The sequence below is a fragment of the Trichomycterus rosablanca genome, chromosome 20, assembly GCF_030014385.1.
Source record: "Trichomycterus rosablanca isolate fTriRos1 chromosome 20, fTriRos1.hap1, whole genome shotgun sequence".
Lineage (NCBI taxonomy): Eukaryota > Metazoa > Chordata > Actinopteri > Siluriformes > Trichomycteridae > Trichomycterus > Trichomycterus rosablanca.
Genome location: NC_086007.1, coordinates 23,226,387 through 23,245,764, shown reverse-complemented (window position 1 = coordinate 23,245,764; position 19,378 = coordinate 23,226,387). Strand labels below are relative to the sequence as shown.

Below are 19,378 nucleotides of genomic sequence, written 5' to 3'. Positions count from 1 at the left end.
CTTCTTGTGCCAAATGATTCCAACAATCCAGAAGACTTGAGGTTCATGAGCCGAACGGTTTAATACTTAAATACAGGCTGTGCAAATATTAGCGACTAAATATTTTGACATTTACTTGATCACTGAACATCAACGTCATTTCTCACAATTCTCAAATCTGCAAACTGATTGCAATAAAAAGTAACTGAACTAACTTACACAGTGTAGATTAAAGGAGGCTTTTCCACTCCAGGTGGCGAAACAAGAACTGAAGGAAAGTAAGGAAGGAAATGAAACAAAAATGGATTTTAGTTTTGCTTCGTATCCATCAATTGTTAAAGGCATAGTTCTTGTTTCCGGGTATCAAATCTACAAGTAATCTGTGCAGTGAAAAAATCTCATGGTATCTAAGAGTGCCATCTCAAAAATGTCTTTCATTACTTATCTGTTCACGACTCTGACTGGTGGAATCGTCTTAACTTGATTAACAGGTTTGAGAATAGAAGGAAAACTAAATATACTTCAAAATCTTCCCTACAGTATTTTATGTACTGGTAATATCACCTTCCATGCTTTGCTTTGGCAATGTGTGCAGGAGTAAGTCACTCTGTATTAGGAGCTGCTTTAAGCATTTAAACTATTCCAGCATCATTCATCAAACATATAAAACTCGGTTTCCATCCTAGGCCTCTGGTTCATCACAGACTGCCACATCAGAAAACCATTAAGTCTTTCAAAACCTTAAAGGTCAGCAGAATAGGAAGAAAAAACACCCTGGGAATGGCAACATTGCCCAATGACATTTTCATTATATTCAGGTTGTCGTGTCTAATAATAACGGAAAACCACGGCCAAAGACACCTACAAATCACCAACATCCTACAGCTGGCTTATAAAGACTGCACGTATCACACTGCATCATCTAAGCCAGACACCAAATGTTATAGAGATGGAAAATCAAACGCAGGTCTTTGTGGAATCAAGATGGCCATCTTGCAGCGTAAAACTGCAAAAAAAATAAGAATTCAAAAAAAAAAAAAGAACACACACACACACGGGTGACAGAAACACGGCCATGCTGACAGTGTCGCGAATTAAATAGAGTGCTAACACGCCAGTCTTCTATCCTGATGCAGGGAGCGCCAACGTGGCGGCAACGTTTGCTTTTTTTAGGCCGGGTCGAGAGCCGAGCCGGAGAGGTGGAGAGTGGATACAGCCTGGTCCAGACAAGGTAGCGCAGGTGTGTGCGCACACACAAACACGGCACACACAAACAAGTCCGCAGTTGACAGAGACCACAGACAGCATGCTGTTGGAGATGTCGACACTCAAACAAAAAAAATAATAATAAGAAGAAGAAGAAGAAGAAGGCAAACCACCCACCATGCATGTTGACTACCAGTTGGCAAAAATAGTTCATTTTTTTGTGTGTGTTTAGTTTTTCAACTGAAATCTCCCATCCTCATCTCAGGTTTCTTTACTGTAAGGTAAGGCAGGGATTTTTTCTTGAAAACAAGCTATTCTGGTGATGTGTGACTGCTAGAAAACAAGCCCATCACTCCACAGCAGCCAGCATGGTTTTTTTTCTGTGGTGTCAGCACTCGTCTTCCACTGCTGAGCTGCTGCATGTTCACCGACTTTATTGTGATTGAAACGCTAAGCACCTTTGCGCTACGCCATATAGATGAAGGTGTTAATGTCCAACTCGTCGCGCTTGATGTACTTGTGCTCGATGAGCCATTCGATCTGCTCTTTGATCATCTTCTTCTGGGGAAGAAACATGTTCTTCAGGATCTCCACCAGCTCGGTCTGCAGCTGGGCGTTATTGATCTTCTTTCGCATCTTCATGATCTGAATAATAGCTTCCTGTTTTATTAAAGGGAGCAAAAGAAAATCAATGTGTGTTATAATGAAGAACATATAGCTATTAAATTCCAGCAGTTACAGTGCATGTTTTCTTTTTTATAAAAGGATTGCATACCTGTGTTCTTAAAATTCGTAACTGAACAATGCCCTCGTTCTCCTCTTCTCTCATTCGTTCTGTAGTCAGCTGAAGTCGGCCAATCAGGTTAATCTTACCGCGCTTCTGCACCTTGGAGTTTTTTCTGATGAGCACAATAGTGGACAAAAATGTACAAAAAAAATCAGACATAATAATCTATTCACTATTTACAGTGTGTGCAGTGCACAAATCCATCAACTGTCCATGTAACCACCTCTTTATCCTGGTCAGGGTTGCAGCTGGTCTGATTCACTTGGCAAAAAGTAGGGAAAACCCCAGACAGATCGCCAGTCCATCACAGGGCAAACGCACACGCACACAATTTTTAGTAGATCCAATTGGCCTGACCGCATTGGGTTTCCTCCCTCAAGTCCCAAGGCATGCAGACACGAGGAGAACATGCAAACTCAACCCCAGGCCCTCCTTGCTCTGAGGTGACAGTGTTACCCACTGCGCCACAGTGATGCCCCTTAGTGCACAAATGACAGTATTTCTTGTATTGTTAAATAAGTGCATCCTAACACCCCCTCTATATCTAATATTTAGCTGTTTTAACCTGGATGGGTGGGTGTTTGGCTGTTTAAATAGTACAAAACAATATACTCACATCAAGGAGAACTCCTGATTGACGAAGAACAGTGTACTGTCTGTGAAGTCTTTGGGAGAGCTCACTTGAGGTTCATATGACAGGACCTGCCGTTTGAGTTTTGGGAAGGCAACGAGAGACTAAAGGCAGAGAGACACAGACAGGCCAAATGTTATACAGAACTTCTATCAACCTAAGTTGAAAAGTTAACACAAAACATCCATCCTAAATCAATAATTAAAGCTAAATTCTGTAATGTAAAATATCTATACATTAACTGCAATTAAAGAGACATTTAAGGTGCTACAGAGGCGTAGCATTCTACTACGTGAGCCCATTACTGGTGGTGCTTGATTCAGAGTTTAAATCTAAGCCATTTTACCAAATCTCAGGCTCACATGTCGATTGCAGCCCCTTTAGTGGTGGACAGGAGAAAGTATGGGCACTTTGACTGGTCTGCAGCTATGCAACTCCATGTGCAAGAAGCTGCAATGGACAATGTGTCCTGACACATGACAGGTTTTTTAGCAATTTGTGCTACAGTTGCTCTTCTGTGGGGGGTGCCAATCAAATCGGTTCACCAGTCCTCCTTTGACTGACCATTCATGGTAGTTTCTAACCACTGAATGCCAAGAAAACCCCACAAAGCCCTGCCATCTTGGAGATGCTCTGACTCCAGCGTTCTCGCCATCACACTTTATCCCTTGTCAAAGTCACTCAGATCCTTAAGTTTGCCCAACAGATCAGCTTTAAGAAACAACTGTTTACTTGCTTAATAGACAAAGCACTTAATAGATCTACAAACACAATGCTGAACTTTAGACTATCAGCACTCACCCATAATGTACGTCTAAGCTCGGCATCAGGCAGCTCGGTGGCAAGCTTCAAGTTTTCAAAGCTGATCCTCTCCCTGGGTCTTTGATTCCAGGCAAAAAGAACCGCCAGCTGGAAGGTAGTCACCTCCAAATCATACTGACCCACTTCATTTTTAAATGTGATCTGTGGGATGAACAGATGCTGTAATAATCTGCAGGTGCTACTTTATGCTTAATTCCACACATAATAGAATAAAAACAATCCTGGCTTACAATGCCATTAGACATGAGGTGGTGCCAGTGGAGCTTTCTACCACTGTGGTTCTTTTTGTAAAAGTCTTCAACTTCAGGAATGAGGTCCTCCAGCTCAGTGGGAAGTGAAACAAAGACCTTCTCTGAGCTGCGGGACCATGCTCCAGCATTCAGGATCTTTATATTTACAGAGTCAGCTGTAAAACAGATTATACGATGATATTAGAACTGGGATGTTTTAGGATTTGGGCTATTTGGACTTGGTAACACTGATAGGTTTTTATGTCACCTGGTAAAGCGAGCTTGTTGTGTTTATGCATCTCCTTGAAGACCTGGTTTAGATCCTCAGAGACTTTAATGTCCTGAAACATTCTAGCCAGCTTGTTAACATAATCAGCTGGCATACCAACTTCCTAAAGAATAAAGAAAAAAAGCATTTCTATGACTGTCAATAATGAAGAAGTGTTTGCGCTTATCTTGACCAATCTAAAATCAGACAGCAGTATTGTCCGGCCTCTCCTTACCCTGAGCCACTCCACCATGTTTTCCTCAATCTCACTGTCGGCTGAAATATCCAGGATCAGCCTTCTGGTCAGATGAGCTTTATGGTACCTCATGAACACATCCTTATTCTGGACGTATTTTAGCACCAGTAACTACAACCAAAAGAACATCTCAAGGTCAAAGGCAAGGTTTCTCAGGAATATGGGATCATTCTCTGTTGTCTATGACCTTAAACTGAAGTCTTACCACTTCTTTTAATTTCAGCTCGATCTCCTCAGAGGTGAGCTTCTTGCTAAGCGGTGTCTTTCTGAGCAGCATGTCACAGTAGTTGGCTAGCAGCTCTGGACACTTGGATTCAGGTTGCGTTTTGAGGCCCACTCTGCATATAAGCACCAAAAACATACAGCCAGCATATTTATGTGTTTCAGAGTCTATGTATATAAGGAGTTCCAAAATGTAGTAGTGTAATAGCAGGACATGAATCACAGAGCTGCACTGACTCACCCTTTCTGCTTCATAGGTAGCTCCAACTTAAATATTGTGGCATCATTTACAACTGCTTTGTAAGCCTAGATGAAACGGGTAAAACTGTTAGATCTGTTAGAACTGAAATGGGTAAAACTGTTAGATCATCTGGTCAGAAAATATTTTGGTAATAAATGTTTAATTAGCCCAGATTTGAATCTCAGGTTGCTATATGCTAGCTAGGAGTCTACACATTTATAACTGGCTGTGTTGAAAGGGTGAAAACGATGGAAGCCCTGCACAGGATCGGCACCCTGTCCTGGTTTTTCCTGCCATGCACCAAGTGTTTCATTGTAAAACGTGGCTATCCAACTGCCACTGGAACCTAAGCTAACCTAAGCCAATTTTTTAAGATCTGAAATGATCTAACAATGCTCACTACATCACAGTGTTTATTAGAATCACTATTTCAAAACAATCAGATGTTTAACAGACTTACTTTATCTCTAGCTGTAAGAAATCGAGGATCATCCTGGAAAGCCTCCTTTACAAGTTTACTAAAGCGGTTAAACAGGGTTAGAAGCTGCTCCACATACTTCTCTGAGTCCTGAACACAAAAATATAAGTTACTCATTTCAAAATCCCTCACATCACTTACAGCATGACATTTTAATTCAAGGTGCTACTGATCTACACAAAACAATAAAGTGGACAAAAAACTGCCAGCTTTTTGTCCTGCATTCTTTTATTTATTATTGTTAGGTTGAATGGGAATCGGGTTCTTAATCTCGAGCTGAAATCTCAGCTAGCATGTTTCAAACCCAGACTTCTTTTGATATTTATTTTTCTTTGTGATGCTGTTAAACTGTGGGCCACTTATGTACCACTTTATTGCACAGCTGTATTTTATTTAACAGAAGCACATACATAACCATAGCTTATTTATGGGCTTTACAAAGAAGGAAGAAATATAAAAGGTAATAAAGAATTTGTAATTATGGGATATGTTAATTTCTCGTCACCATAATTGCAGGTTTGTGTGTGTAGATCAGTACCATACAATTGAAGACAAATGTAATTTTCAGGCTTTGACAACATTGGAAAAGTACAGTAGGATAAACACTTACACGCGGCACTGAACAACAAATCATATAACCATTAAAACCTCTGATATGCATAAATGAATAGTTTTATTTGTTACTCACAGTTGTGATGGTCTCAGCAGCAGCAACCATGTCAGCCAGGCCAGCACTGATTATGTGTTCTTCTAGATCTTTAAGCATGGGTTCAATTCCACTAGGCACTTTATCCATCAGTGAGAACATCAGATGCAGCTCTGAACAATTGTAAAGCACTATTATTATTTACACTACAGACATCAGCAACAAACCAGCTAATCAGCAAAAGAATAAGTGAATATGTTCTTTAACTCACTGTCAGTTTCATTGCGTTTAATCATGCCTGGACATTCTGCCAAAATAGTTTCTTTGAATGAAGTCACCAGTGCATTTACACAGCATTCCATAAGCTAGAGGAAAAAATCATTTTACAATCAGTAACTCTGAATAGACAAACATTATATGTTTAGCTGTAACACAAAGAGCTACTGCGAGAAAAAGTCAGTGTTTCTAAAATCTTAACTCATAATTCATACTCACTGCTTGAACAGAGTTACATTCACGTCGCGTCTCTAAATACCGTAGTGCTCGTTTCTCTTCCTCCCTTAACTTAGCGTCTGCCTGCAATTAACAAACATGAAAAAATATAAAATGACCTTTGATGGAATATAAAGGTTTTTAAGCATAGATTTTCCATTTATGTAAAATAATACATTATTTAAATTTCCTTAAATAAAAATGACATATCCTTAGCAACACATAAAACACATATACATACATATTTCATGTAATTTTGCACTCCATTTTGCTGCAAGTAGGAGGGTGCCTGAGTCCTGTAGAACCTCTCGGTGGAGTCCAAGTAAGCCTTCTCAAAGTTATCCCTGTAGATCTGCAGCTTATCATCAGGGTTGGAACACAGGTTTACTGCAAAAAGGGAACATTAGGGGGCCTCAGCTAAAGGTTGTATACACACCCTGCCTCTATGTTGCTCCTAATTCATTAAAAATATACCAAAATATAAAGGTGCTTACGCATTACTTTGACCGATGAATACTGAACACAAACACTGACAAAATTGTTACTTAAATTTAAGACATAAAAACAAAAGTTTAAAATAAAACCATGGATGTTTTCCAATAAGTTATTTATTTTAAATTATTTAATAAGTTTTGACTTTATATTTCTATTGTTGGTTTAACTACGTCTGTTTTGCAAGTTTGAGATTTAGAGAAATCTTTTATTTGTTACATATTTAAAATCACGTAAAATTTAATTCGCCAATATTGAAGTTATCTGAAATTTCAGAATCTTAAAATCAGTATTAAAAAACAACGTTTATATTGAAGTTCTAGCAAAACTCCAATTAATTCCAATTAATGTCTAGTGCAACAAATCAGGATTTTCTCACCATATGATTCCCGAACCCCGATGACCAGTTGGGAGTCAAAAGCCTCTCCAAGTCTTTCTGCATGGACCAGCTTCATTGCACTGTCCTGCAGCCTGTTCTTGATGTTGGAAAAAATTGATTCATTCCAAGTGTCCAGCATCAGCTAAGAATGGACAAAAGCACAAGAGAGAGAGTAAAAGTCACATTACATGTGGTGCTTGCTCAGACCATGCATTCGTTCTTTCTGCTACCATCTAAATCAAAGCATTTGGTTGCTGTTTCAGGTTAATGTATCAAAACACCAAGCAAGCGACACCAGTTCTACATTGTCACACACTTTTATTCTGAAACAGTGCAAAATTTAAATTATTTGCATTTCATTTTCATGTTTTTAATAACGTTTTATCCTGGTCAGGGTCGTGGCAGACCCGGCTTCCCCAGAATCACTGGCGCAATGCAGTAACATGGCCTTGACAGGAGGCCAATTTAGCATGTGGTCTTAGCTATCCCTGTCTGTATGCAGATGGCCGACCAACCCGACTACCCAGCGGTAGTGGGGTTAGCATAATTTACCATGGTAATAAATATTTTGATCAATTATGCCAGATTATGCTTTTTCACAGTTACCATTTTAGAATCTCACACACAAAATGTGCTTTTACAACCTACCCCTTGTTTGGTCAGCGACAAACCCCCAGTACCCCCATAAATGATCAAGGCTTTTTGAAGGACATCTCAGGCTGCTATCCAAAATATTTTCTAATAAAGCATACTGCACATTTAACTCACCTTCCGCACTATGCTGTCCTCCACATTAGACTTCTTGTTGCTTCCTTGTTTGCCCATAAGGGTGATCTCAAGCTGGCAAAATGGCTTAGGTAGTATGTCACACTGTGTAAAGAACTTCCTCCACTCCACAATGTAGGCCTTGAGAAGGGCTGTATCATCTTGGTGACTGAGCACCCTCTAAAAATCACAAAGTACAAGTGCAGGGCACCAGCTTGATCAGCAGGGATTATTCTAACAGGTTAATTTTAAGCAGAATCACTAAGGCAGTGTAAATAGACAATTGACTTTCATTCAAGTTCTGCTTACCGCTTGGGCTTGCTTAATAAAATCTAAAATGTCCTCCTTAAGAGCCTGATGGATCTTCGCTGGGCCTTTGTCATCCCACAGACAGACTGCATGCACATCTCTGGGGCAAAAGAAAAACAACAAACCTATTAGAAAGATGCTTCAAACTAAATGTAAAAATGTCAGCATGAATAACAGGATAAATGATTATTTATTAATATTCTTACGAGAAAAGGTCGAACCACTGCTGCTTCGTTACAGATTCCTGGCGAAGTAACTTGAGGACAATTGGGCGCATCAGGTCCCACTTGTCCTCAAACTGAAGGGACCCTTTGTTCTATTGAAAGATTAAGAAAAATATAAATGTCTTCAATATGAAGATTAAAAGGCAAAAAAGAACACTTATGATGCAATGTTTTTCAGAGCTTCAAAGGTTTTTTTATCAAGTGCTACAATGAAAGTCACCAAAACACACAAATACTAGGACAGCTGAGGATCGGCATTTGCCAAAATCTAATTATAAATAGACTGAATATAAATAAAAAAGCTTAAAGAGGATCCATAGCTGCCCTAATTTTAATCAAACTTTAATGTTTTACTATGTTTGACTTAAAGGCTAAAGCTTTAAAGTCTTTGCATGGTTTTAATGACTTAAGAATCATGCAGTAAATACAAGTATATATCACTTTCCTCACTGCTGTAATGAAAACACAACTTGTTTAATTTGAATTTGGCTCATGTAACAGTATACTTGATTAATTTGAAGACTTAAAATAATACTCATATTTACTGTATATTATATATGAATATATATGTACCACCTGTACCAATCATGTGCAAACGATAACACATACATTTATTAAAGTACACTCTAGATTCGTACACCTTGCTCATCTCTGTGTCCGGACAATCAGATCAGACCAGATCCAATTTAAAAAATAAAATAAAAAAAAAGACTAGGTAGGTAGGGAACAGAAGGCAGTGTTTTGTAAACAGTCTTGTTGGTGTATTTAAATAAAACAGAACAAATAAGATATTTAATGTTTTATCTTTATTGATTTTTGCAAATACATACTTATTCCTAATGGGACACTTGTAACTCAAAATACTGGAATAAGGCAGACAGTAAAGTTTGTGGAATAATCAAAACCTGCCTTAATCCTGTCGTGGAGCTTTCCACAGGTAAAGAGATAAACGGGTAACAGGCAAGACTATTATAAGAAGAATAAATAAAAAACTTAATAATTTGGGAGGCTTGCCACTGCAAAGTGTATAGTTCAGCAGTTTAACAACAGGCTTTTTAAAGCACAAATGGAAGTAATTTAGGGTTTTCTCCATCTACAGTACATAACATTATTTAAACATTTCAGGAATCCAGAGAACTCTGTGTGCAGTCAATACTGAATGGCTGTATATTTCAATCCCTTGAACAGGACAACATAAAAACCAGCATGCCTGTGTATTAGGTATGACTCTCTAAAAATCCTATTCAGTAAACAGTTTGTGGTGGCATCTGCAAGTGCAGTCTAAGACTCTACTATACAAAACATGAGCCATATATCCACAACATCCAAAAACGCTGTCAAGTTCTTTACGGCTTACACTCATCTAAAGTTGGAATGATGCAAAGTGGAAATGTGTGCAGTCGTCAGACGAGTCCACTTTTTTCAAATTGTTTTTGATCATCGCTGATTGTTTTCCTCTCTACTGTCCCAGCTTTATGGAATTTGGCTCGTTTGTTTGTTTGTTTATTAGGATTTTAACGTCATGTTTTACACTTCGGTTACATTCATGACAGGAACGGTAGTTACTCATTACACAAGATTCATCAGTTCACAAGGTTATATCAAACACAGTCATGGACAATTTAGTGTCTCCAATTCACCTCACTTGCACGTCTTTGGACTGTGGGAGGAAACCGGAGCACCCGGAGGAAAGCCACGCGGACACGGGGAGAACATGCAAACTCCACACAGAAAGCACCCGGATCGCCCCACCTGGGGTTCGAACCCAGGACCTTCTTGCTGTGAGGCGACAGTGCTACCCACCTAGCCACCGCACCGCCCCAGAATTTGGCCTGTGACAAACCTAAGGTCTGGCGTTTTTGTATATGTAATTTACAAAAAGGTGTAACATTTAAACACAATTTTCAGACATACATGTCATGACAAAGAAACTAAATGCTTATCGCCTTTTTAAATGTTTGTCAAGTAGTCAAAAGAGTTATGGGGGCCAGCCAGGGTATGATGTCAGATTCCCAAGATGTACAAATAAAGGATAAATAATTAAAGGGGGACCCAGCGAGCCCAGTTACCAGTAGTGCGGACGTGTAGTTCAAAAATCAGTACTCAATGTCAGTAAACCAGTGCTAAACCAGTAAACCATATACCGCAAATTCATGCACTAGTTACAATCTCATCAGTATCGCGATATGGCTTTTTGATCATATCGAAGATCCGTAAATCAGGGCAGCGATCTGCAGCCAACCTACACAGCTGCTGAGCACAGATGACAGTTAATATAAGCCTGATATCGGTCTCGTCACATTGTTGTATCTGTGCATGAAAATGTTTAATTCACGCAAATCTAAACCTAATTTTAGCTGTTAACCGGTATCCGTCAGCCGACGTTATCAACCTGTTTGCTAACTACCTTTCTAACGCAGAATAACCAAAGAAACTACTGACTCTTTAAATAGCATGCCGGCATTAACTGCACTAGGAGGGACAGAAATGAACTCATTGTTATTCTGACATATACCAGTATTAACATTACTGTACTTGCCAGCCAGCAAGCTAAAACGGGCCATTACTAGGCTTGCATGCTAGCTAGCTTTAGCTTAATGTCCGGCATTTTTCCCCCCACTCATATTCGGATAAGCACCGCCCTGCTGCATTCGGATTGGCTGGTAGGTACAGTAGCGTGGGAATCTGACAAATTAGCCAATCGCATAGAAGGACATCGCATACTAGTGACCAATCACAATGAAAGAAGAACGAACTGCCCTAATACGGGTGGGAAAAAAGGTGTTTATGTGCACTACCCAAAAAAGCTATATAGCCGCTAGTCAGTCTTGTGCAAACTACCTGACTGAAAACTGGTTTGCAAGGATAACACATATGTGTACAATGCATAAGAAAATATATTTCGTTCAACCCAAAAACACAAAGTATTGGTTAATAAAAGTGGAATTTAAAGCACCGAGCTGTAGCTTCTTACCTTTAACAAATTAGACATCGCTGTTTCTGTAACTCTCTGTCCCTCGGTAGATCTCGCGAGAGTTCGGTTGACATGAGACTGGAGTGTAGCAAAGGTTTAGGTGCCCGGTGCATCCGGAGCTACTCATTTATGACATGCTCCCACTGTTTGGCAAAGTACTTTTAAATGCATTGATGATTAAATACAGAAACAGTAAACATTGTAAGAGCACACTATTCACAAGTGTATCATTGTATCTGTATATCAGTATTTGCAAACTTGCACATGGCACTATTTCACTGTTTACACCAGCACAAACAATAATGCATATAGTGTATATATCTGCTATACTTGTGTCTCCTCATTTCACTTATCTGTCCACTTCTAAATACTTTTAAATGTATTAATGAATAAATACAGAAACAGTAAACATTGTAAGAGCACACTATTCACAAGTGTATCATTGTATCTGTATATCAGTATTTGCAAACTTGCACATGGCACTATTTCACTGTTTACACCAGCACAAACAATAATGCATATAGTGTATATATCTGCTATACTTGTGTCTCCTCATTTCACTTATCTGTCCACTTCTAAATACTTTTAAATGTATTAATGAATAAATACAGAAACAGTAAACATTGTAAGAGCACACTATTCACAAGTGTATCAGTATTTGTAAACTTGCACATGGCACTATTTATTTACACCAGCACAAACAATAATGCATATATTGCATTTATCTGCTATACTTGTGTCTCCTCATTTCACTTATCTGTCCACTTCTAAATACTTTTAAATGCATTGATGATTAAATACAGAAACAGTAAACATTGTAAGAGCACACTATTCACAAGTGTATCATTGTATCTGTATATTAATATTTGCAAACTTGCACATGGCACTATTTCACTATTTACATCAGCACGAACAATAATGCATATATTGTATATATCTGCTATACTTGTGTCTCCTCATTTTACTTATCTGGTCACTTCTGCACATTAACTGTATTATATGTAAATAATCTCTAACTTGCACTCTGGTTAGATGCTACTGCATTTCATTGGCTCTGTTCTTGTACTATGCACAATGACAATAAAGTTGAATCTTATCTACTGTAATCTAAAGAAATATGTTCTGTTACATATGTGATTAAAGTAGACAAAGTGACGTGACAGAATACATTTACCTAAGTAACACAGCTGAAGTTTACATTCCCTTGTAAGAATGACATCGGTATATCTTTTCTGTCACAGAATGAACACATTATTTTGTCTACAAAAACCTTTTCTACAAGTGTATTTTGTTTTGTGTTCATTTTGTTGTTGTGTTTCCTGGAAATCAACTTCTGGATCGAAAATCTACAGCAAGTTCTGTTATATAATTTAACTTTGTGGCCTCCAATCCTCTATTTAATTGATTATGATTGACCTCAACCGCTGACCTTTCTCTGACTATGTAAATAGGGTTAGTTTGACTGAGACAAGATCTGAAAAATGTTTTGCCTTCCCAAAAGTGTGTTTCTACTTTATACTTCTGTGGTGTACTGTACAAAAGGGTTTGAGTGCAATTCTTGACATTAAACCAAATGCTTTAAATTTGAATTATGTAAATTTAATTTACTAATTAGAAGTTTAAATCAAAACCATTGTTCACCTATTATAAATATGGCCATGACCAACTTAATTGTATTTTGTATTGTACTTGGGCAATATCTGACATTATATACACCCATAACTGACCATCTCACTTTAAAGTTTTCAGTTTTCAGGGACATATTCATGTTTACACCACATGAATGTCCCTCTGTGGAGCCCTGCGATTGATAGGTGCATTTCCCACTGTGTCCCGGTGAAACAGGATCCCCAGCGAACCTGATCAGGTTAATGAAAATGAAATAGGGGGAGATGAGTGTGTAAAATACCCTCAAAAATACAATGGGGTCGACTGATCTATATCGCCACTAGAATTTAATCACCTAAATACCAAACATATTTTTAAACAAACAAACAAACAAAAGCATTTTTTAGCATTTTGTCTGTTTTGTTTAGTTTATTTCTGCTTCGTTACAGACTCTGAGTTTTAACCAATGACATACAAGTGATTTGCATTTACAGGACCACAATGCACGGCGGCGCTTATTCTTGTTCTTCTTTGTTTAATGTTATAAAATAATAAAATTATTTAATATTTATGAATACATATTTGTACAGTATCTAGTAAAAGCTTATCATATAAAGCAAAAAAAAGGTTTTAATTACCTACCATCAACACAAAAGCTTTGTCTGAACTGCGGTATATTTACCTGTGTTGACAGCTGTTAGAAATGCCCGGATGATCCTCGGTGGTCCGGGGTGCAGGCTTCAAACCTGTAGCTGCTTAGCGGCAGAGTGGTTCAATTCCACCTTTCGGGCGGTGGAATTAGGTTTTGTTTATAGAAGCTTATTGTTCTATAGATCAGTGGACGATGTTTGGTTTACATACACTGGATAGCGAATACAAGACAGGCGCTAAACTGTTAAACTAATATAAAGAATCCAACAGAGATTAAGTCTTATATTTGATCGTTTTAAAGGACACTCATGAGGTAGTGTACTACTATATAGACATGCTGTTTAAATGACTCAAATTTAAACTAATTTAAGTAACTGGCTGGTAAATAAAGCATTCACCGCTTATAACGTAATCCTGCTGCCTGTCTAAATCCACACCATATTCACTTTGTAGTGCACTAGTTAAAGTGGTTGTGATTGTATAAACCAGACCTGGAACACTAGTGTAAATTACACAGACTATTATAAACATTTATCAACAGTCTAAAAGAAAACAGTGTTTAAATAATATAGCAAATGAGACGCTGAACACACAAAAACACATTATATTGAGTAGATAATAGGGAGCATGTAGGGAATATGATTGTATTTGAGACACTCGGTCAGAACCAATCACTGCTGTTTTTCAGCGGAAACGGTTTTGTGCCCTTGACAGACATGTGTGTTCAGACCCGACTGTGATGCACAGAAACTGTGTTTCAAAGGAAAACCTCGTTATAAACTGAGCCACGGTTCATAAGGTGCGTATGTTACAAGTGATAGTTTCAAACTTTAGTGCAAACAATTAACTGTACGACCAAAACGCTTGCAAAATGCTAAGTTTTTAGCTCATTAGCCTGTTAGCTGGTGGAACTGCAGTAACACTGTACATGTACCGGTAGTTTAGCAACAGCAAATGTCTAATCTGACTGATCATGTAACTCAGATATCAGATCCCAATAATCTGCAAAAGACTAATTTTTATAATATAAAACCAGCCATAATTATAGTATTTTTATACACACCAGTAGCTACAGTATATAGTGTGTTTTTGCTGCAGTGTATTCCACAGTTACAAGTTACACCTTCTGATCTTCAGACTCATTGTTGTTGTATTTGCATGCTGCTTGTATTTTTATTATTTATATTTATTTATAATTTACACAAAGTCCATTCGGGTATTAATGTCATAACAAAGCTGTTTGTATTAATACGTATATGTTGTAATTAAAATGAATAAGGTAAAAGTATTCAAACATCACAAATTAATAACAAAAATTGTTATTTAAACCTGTAGTTTATTTAAACCTGTCTTTGGCAAATAGTATGTTTTTAATTTTAAGATTACAGGGTTTCTTTTATAAGTAGATTTTTCTGTGGTTTATGAACAGAGAGGATTTCAGTGTTGTAATTTGCTCACTGTTTTCTGTGTAACTGTTGCTACTGCTGTTTTCAGGTTGTCCTGCTACTTTTTTGAATAAGTGCTGGTTTGTTATTATGCCTAGAGCACATTTTAAAATCTTGTTTGGATCCGGGTAATAGTTTGTGGTTCCATGAATTTTTAAATTGTGGATTATTATATGACTCTTTTTATTGATTTTTCATTCTAGTATTTATTTATTTTGGTCCTGAGAAATTTATGAAGCTCATTTACTTAATTTAAATTGTGAAATTCTCTCAGTTATCTTTTTTTCTACATTATTATAAAATTATTTGTTACAAATCTATTAATTTAAAACTAGTTTTTCAAAAATATTGTTGTGTATAAATATAAATAAATACTGCACATTTATAAACATAAATGTGACAGTTTGAAGGAGATTTATGGAGGTATATTAAATAAGAAAAAAACAAAAGTTGTTAAATACTTTTCTCTCTGCTGTATATCCTAATTAAACCTGTTCCCATGCCATTGCTGATTAACAGAAATACTGTACAACACATGGTAATACAATCTGTCTACATGTGTGATTTATTAAAATGTCTTTGAATGCAACATTCATACCACTATGACACTTTTATTGACACACAACTAACTCGTAAACTCAGGTTTAAAAAATATCTAAAACTGTTTTTTTATCATTATTTGAGATTGAGGTGGTGTTCTTGTAATTACAATATTTAGAAAGGTCTTTAAGTCAGCATGTCTGTATATTATTGGTTGATATATTTTACATTTGCTGATTTTTTTTATTCTGCTTTGTTGTTTGTGTCTTAGCAGCTTAAATCAAGATGCCTTTACACAAATATCCGCCACGCCTGTGGGAAGCCATGAAGTTACAAAAAGGCATCTATTCTCGGTTACCGCAGCACTACCTGAAGGCAATGCAGGACACAACACCTCAGACTCCAGTGCACTGGAAACCTCTGGGAGTGAAGTATAGGGCAAACCCAAAAACAGGCCACAGGGAGCGGGTGCAGGATATACCCATCCCAGTATATTACCCACCTGAATCTCAGCATGGTCTGTGGGGTGGAGAGGGCTGGATACAAGGCTACAGATATGCCAATAATGATAAGGTGAGTTATCGTTTTGTCAAAGGTCACGTCATAGCAGCAGTATGGAGTGCACAGCTTAGCCCTTAAAATTGTTTTACCATCCAGCATGACAGAGTCATAAACATGCTATCTGGCCAAAAGGATGTAGGTGTTTAAAGTCATTTCCTTAAAATCTACCACATAATTGGAAACATTACTCTCTAGTTTTTGCTACTCCAGAGTTCAATAGCGTTGTGCTGCAGTATTTTTGGGTATTTTGTTTAGCTGCTTGGCAAAAAATCTAAATAATTAAGCTCAGCAAAGTCATGTTTTTTATGTTTATAAATGTTGTTAAATATTGTGTGTTTGCAGCTCTCTGCCAGAGTGAAAAAGACATGGAAGCCTCAGCTTTTCCAGAAGGAGCTGTACAGTGAAATCCTCGACCAAAAATGTAACATCACAGTCACAGCTCGCACTTTAGATCTTATCGATGCCGCTTATGGCTTTGACTTCTACATTCTTAAGGTAACTGTGGAAAAAACATTGTATCTCGTTTTTTCTTTGTGTATATTTCTGTACAGATAGATTTGGTAAGGTTATCAAGTATTTGTTATCAAGTTGCTGTCAGTGCCCTTTGTAAAAAGTTCTAAAAAAAAAAGATGAAATTACTTTTCCTCCCAAATCCACTTTACTTTTTGCTCTTTGTTTACAGAAAGTAACTAAACAATAATGCAATACTACTCAGGTTGGTAATTTGTAATCAGATCTTGTTTTTGGTATAGACATCTAAGCAGGACTTAAATTCAAAGTTTGGGATGGACCTGAAACGTGCGATGCTCCTCCGGTTAGCACGGAAAGACACAGAGCTATACCCAGAAGATCCAGCTCAAAGGGGGAAGATCTACAGCAAGTATAAGGTACATCAAGTGTACAAAAATATATATGTTTAAATTGTATAATGCATCTAGAATAGTTGGGTACTCAGTACTTACCTTGGTATGTGTTTATTTTTTTTGGCTTGTACATGACGAGACAGCAGTTTGAAATTCTAGCTGAAGAGGCAGAGTGGGTCGGTTTGACTTTGGAAGAGGCAGTTGAAAAACAGAGAGTCCTGGAGCACAAGGTGATTTAATAAACAGTTCTTTTTTTGTTTTGTTTCTGTCTGCAAATTGTTGTTCTTTTTGGTATTAGGATTGTGAGGAAATAGATCCAACAGGCATTTCAATCAGGAATTAAAAGTAGGGTCTTAAACTCTAACGTCTTTGTTCCAGTGTAGCTCTATCTCCAACCAGTAGTTTTCCACTGAAAAGATACTGGGGCTACTGGCAACATCAATTCAGTTCACTTAAACCATTTAGTAAAATGTAGCTGGTCTGAAATGAAGGCATGAGGTTCTACACAGGAGTGATTAGGGTTCACGCTTTATTACTCCTGCTAGGTTTTATTCTGATCTCACGGGGTGGCACGTTGGCTCAGGTGGGTATCACTGTTGCCTCACAGCAAGAAGGTCCTGGGTTTGATTTCCAGGTGGAGCGGTCCGAGTCCTTTCTGTCTGGTGTTTGCATGTTCTCCCCGTGCCTTAAGTGAGGTGAATTGGAGATACAAAATTGTCCATGACTGTGTTTGACAATAAACTTGTGAACTAATTAATCTTGTGTAACCAGTCCTGTCATGAATGTAACCAAAGAGTGTAGTAAATAAATACAGTTTTTCAGTGCATGAATCAATGGCATTAAGGCCTTGAGTGACCAACTTTGTTCAACCTCTGTTTTTATATTGTCCTTTAGGATCCTGAGCCGCTGTACAAAGGCCTTGTGGAGACCCTGGTTAAGGAACTGGCAGAGCAGAAACTGGTTGAACCACAGATTGTAAAAAAGGACTGATGGCATGGACATAAATGTATTTATTAAAGACTTTGCTTTCACTTCATTCTTTTGTATGAATGGCATTTACAATATGCCAGTTACCTGTAAATATTAAAACATCCTCAATATTGTATTATAATTGTGTGGACTCTTCTCTGTGGACACATTTTGCTGAACACCAGCAGATGGCAGTGGATTTTTCTGTGAGGTGTCACTTAAGAGGAAAACTGCTGTGTCATACCAGGTTTTCAAAATCCAAACTGCTCACTTTATTTAAAACTTTATCTAATGTAATTATTATGTAATTATCGAACCTGTCAGTCATTAGTTGATACATAAAGTCACAAGAGCTTGAGTTAACGACCACATCAATTATCAGAGTAAAAAAAAAAAAGTGTGTGTGTAGGTGATTATGCCCTGGTATGATTGTTTGTGCTAAAGGCTGGTTTAAAAATGTTCACAAACTGCTGAGCATCCAGCAGGGGCAGTTAGGTGGCAGAAACCTTTCGTTAATGAAAGTTATGGGAGAGGAATCACCAGACCGGTTTGAGCTGACAGAGAGGCTACTTTAACTCCATTACTTAAACACCCATTACACCTGTTGGCTTCTTGTCAGCCAGGAACAGAAATCCGATCAACAGAGTATCACTGAAACTGGAAGGTGAAAAATGAATGACCTTAAGAATGCTCTGAAACATTATTTAGTACAGTGGGGAGCACAACAAGATCAAGGTTTAGTTCTGGCCCTCTACTCTTCTAACAATTTCTGAAGAGTTTGGCCTGTTTACCGTGTTTAGCATGTTATTTAGCTTTCCTCCAGGTACTTTGAGAATGTTTGGCTACTCCAAATTGTCCCTCGGTGAGTGTGAGTGAGTAAATGTGACCATGTGTGGTCTTGTGATGACAAAATGATGTAGATCACCACACCATATATGATGCTTGAAATGTGATCAGCAGATACATTGTGAATTTCTAAATAGTATGCTATAAATAAACACCACAAACTGAAAAGAGTTATGCAACAGTGGAGTTTCCTGCTGGCTTCAGGCTGAGCTTCCTTTCATAGACTGTTAATGACATGATGGAATTTTCATTGCAACAATATTCAGTCAATTAATTAGAAGCTAAAAAAAAGCAGAACCTTTACACCGTGACTAATGTTTTCCATGTGAGAAACACCCATTTTTATGATAAAAAAAACTCCTACTTTTAGACATGTCTATCCTGATTTTTAAAGTGGTAATTGCACAGCTTCAGGATCCTGGATTTGATTCTCACCTCTGGTCACTATAAACTAGCTTTATTTTTAGCTTAAAAATAAGTATACATTTATTAAT

At 37.7% G+C, this 19,378-nt stretch overlaps 2 protein-coding genes and 1 non-coding gene across 5 annotated transcripts; 2 read left to right on the top strand and 1 right to left on the bottom strand.

The window, feature by feature from the left end:
• Positions 1-1,391: 1,391 nt before the first annotated feature.
• On the bottom strand, positions 1,392-11,441 carry cul5a (cullin 5a). The gene is made up of 19 exons (XM_063016266.1): positions 11,402-11,441; positions 8,410-8,519; positions 8,204-8,303; positions 7,898-8,074; positions 7,130-7,271; positions 6,500-6,645; positions 6,262-6,342; positions 6,038-6,131; positions 5,809-5,939; positions 5,103-5,210; positions 4,643-4,707; positions 4,385-4,517; positions 4,159-4,290; positions 3,924-4,047; positions 3,656-3,831; positions 3,405-3,566; positions 2,589-2,707; positions 1,961-2,084; positions 1,392-1,845 (listed from the first exon to the last, which is right to left on the bottom strand). The coding sequence occupies exons 1-19, from the start codon at positions 11,417-11,419 to the stop codon at positions 1,651-1,653; spliced, it is 2,337 nt and encodes a 778-aa protein (XP_062872336.1). The 5' UTR covers positions 11,420-11,441; the 3' UTR covers positions 1,392-1,650.
• A 2,273-nt stretch (positions 11,442-13,714) lies between these two features.
• Positions 13,715-13,801, top strand: trnastop-uca (transfer RNA opal suppressor (anticodon UCA)). The gene has a single exon. It is a non-coding gene; the product is annotated as a tRNA-Sec (tRNA).
• Positions 13,802-14,354: 553 nt separating this feature from the next.
• On the top strand, positions 14,355-18,166 carry mrpl28 (mitochondrial ribosomal protein L28). Of its 3 annotated transcripts, none has more exons than XM_063016885.1 (6): positions 14,355-14,459; positions 15,920-16,218; positions 16,549-16,701; positions 16,959-17,093; positions 17,216-17,299; positions 17,964-18,166. In XM_063016885.1, exons 2-6 carry the CDS (start codon positions 15,931-15,933, stop codon positions 18,057-18,059), a joined length of 756 nt encoding a protein of 251 aa, XP_062872955.1. In that variant the 5' UTR covers positions 14,355-14,459; positions 15,920-15,930; the 3' UTR covers positions 18,060-18,166. The 3 variants fall into 3 exon arrangements, with proteins under 3 accessions (XP_062872955.1, XP_062872953.1, XP_062872954.1); XM_063016883.1 differs by having other exon boundaries at positions 17,213-17,299; XM_063016884.1 differs by having other exon boundaries at positions 15,917-16,218; positions 17,213-17,299.
• Positions 18,167-19,378: the final 1,212 nt, after the last annotated feature.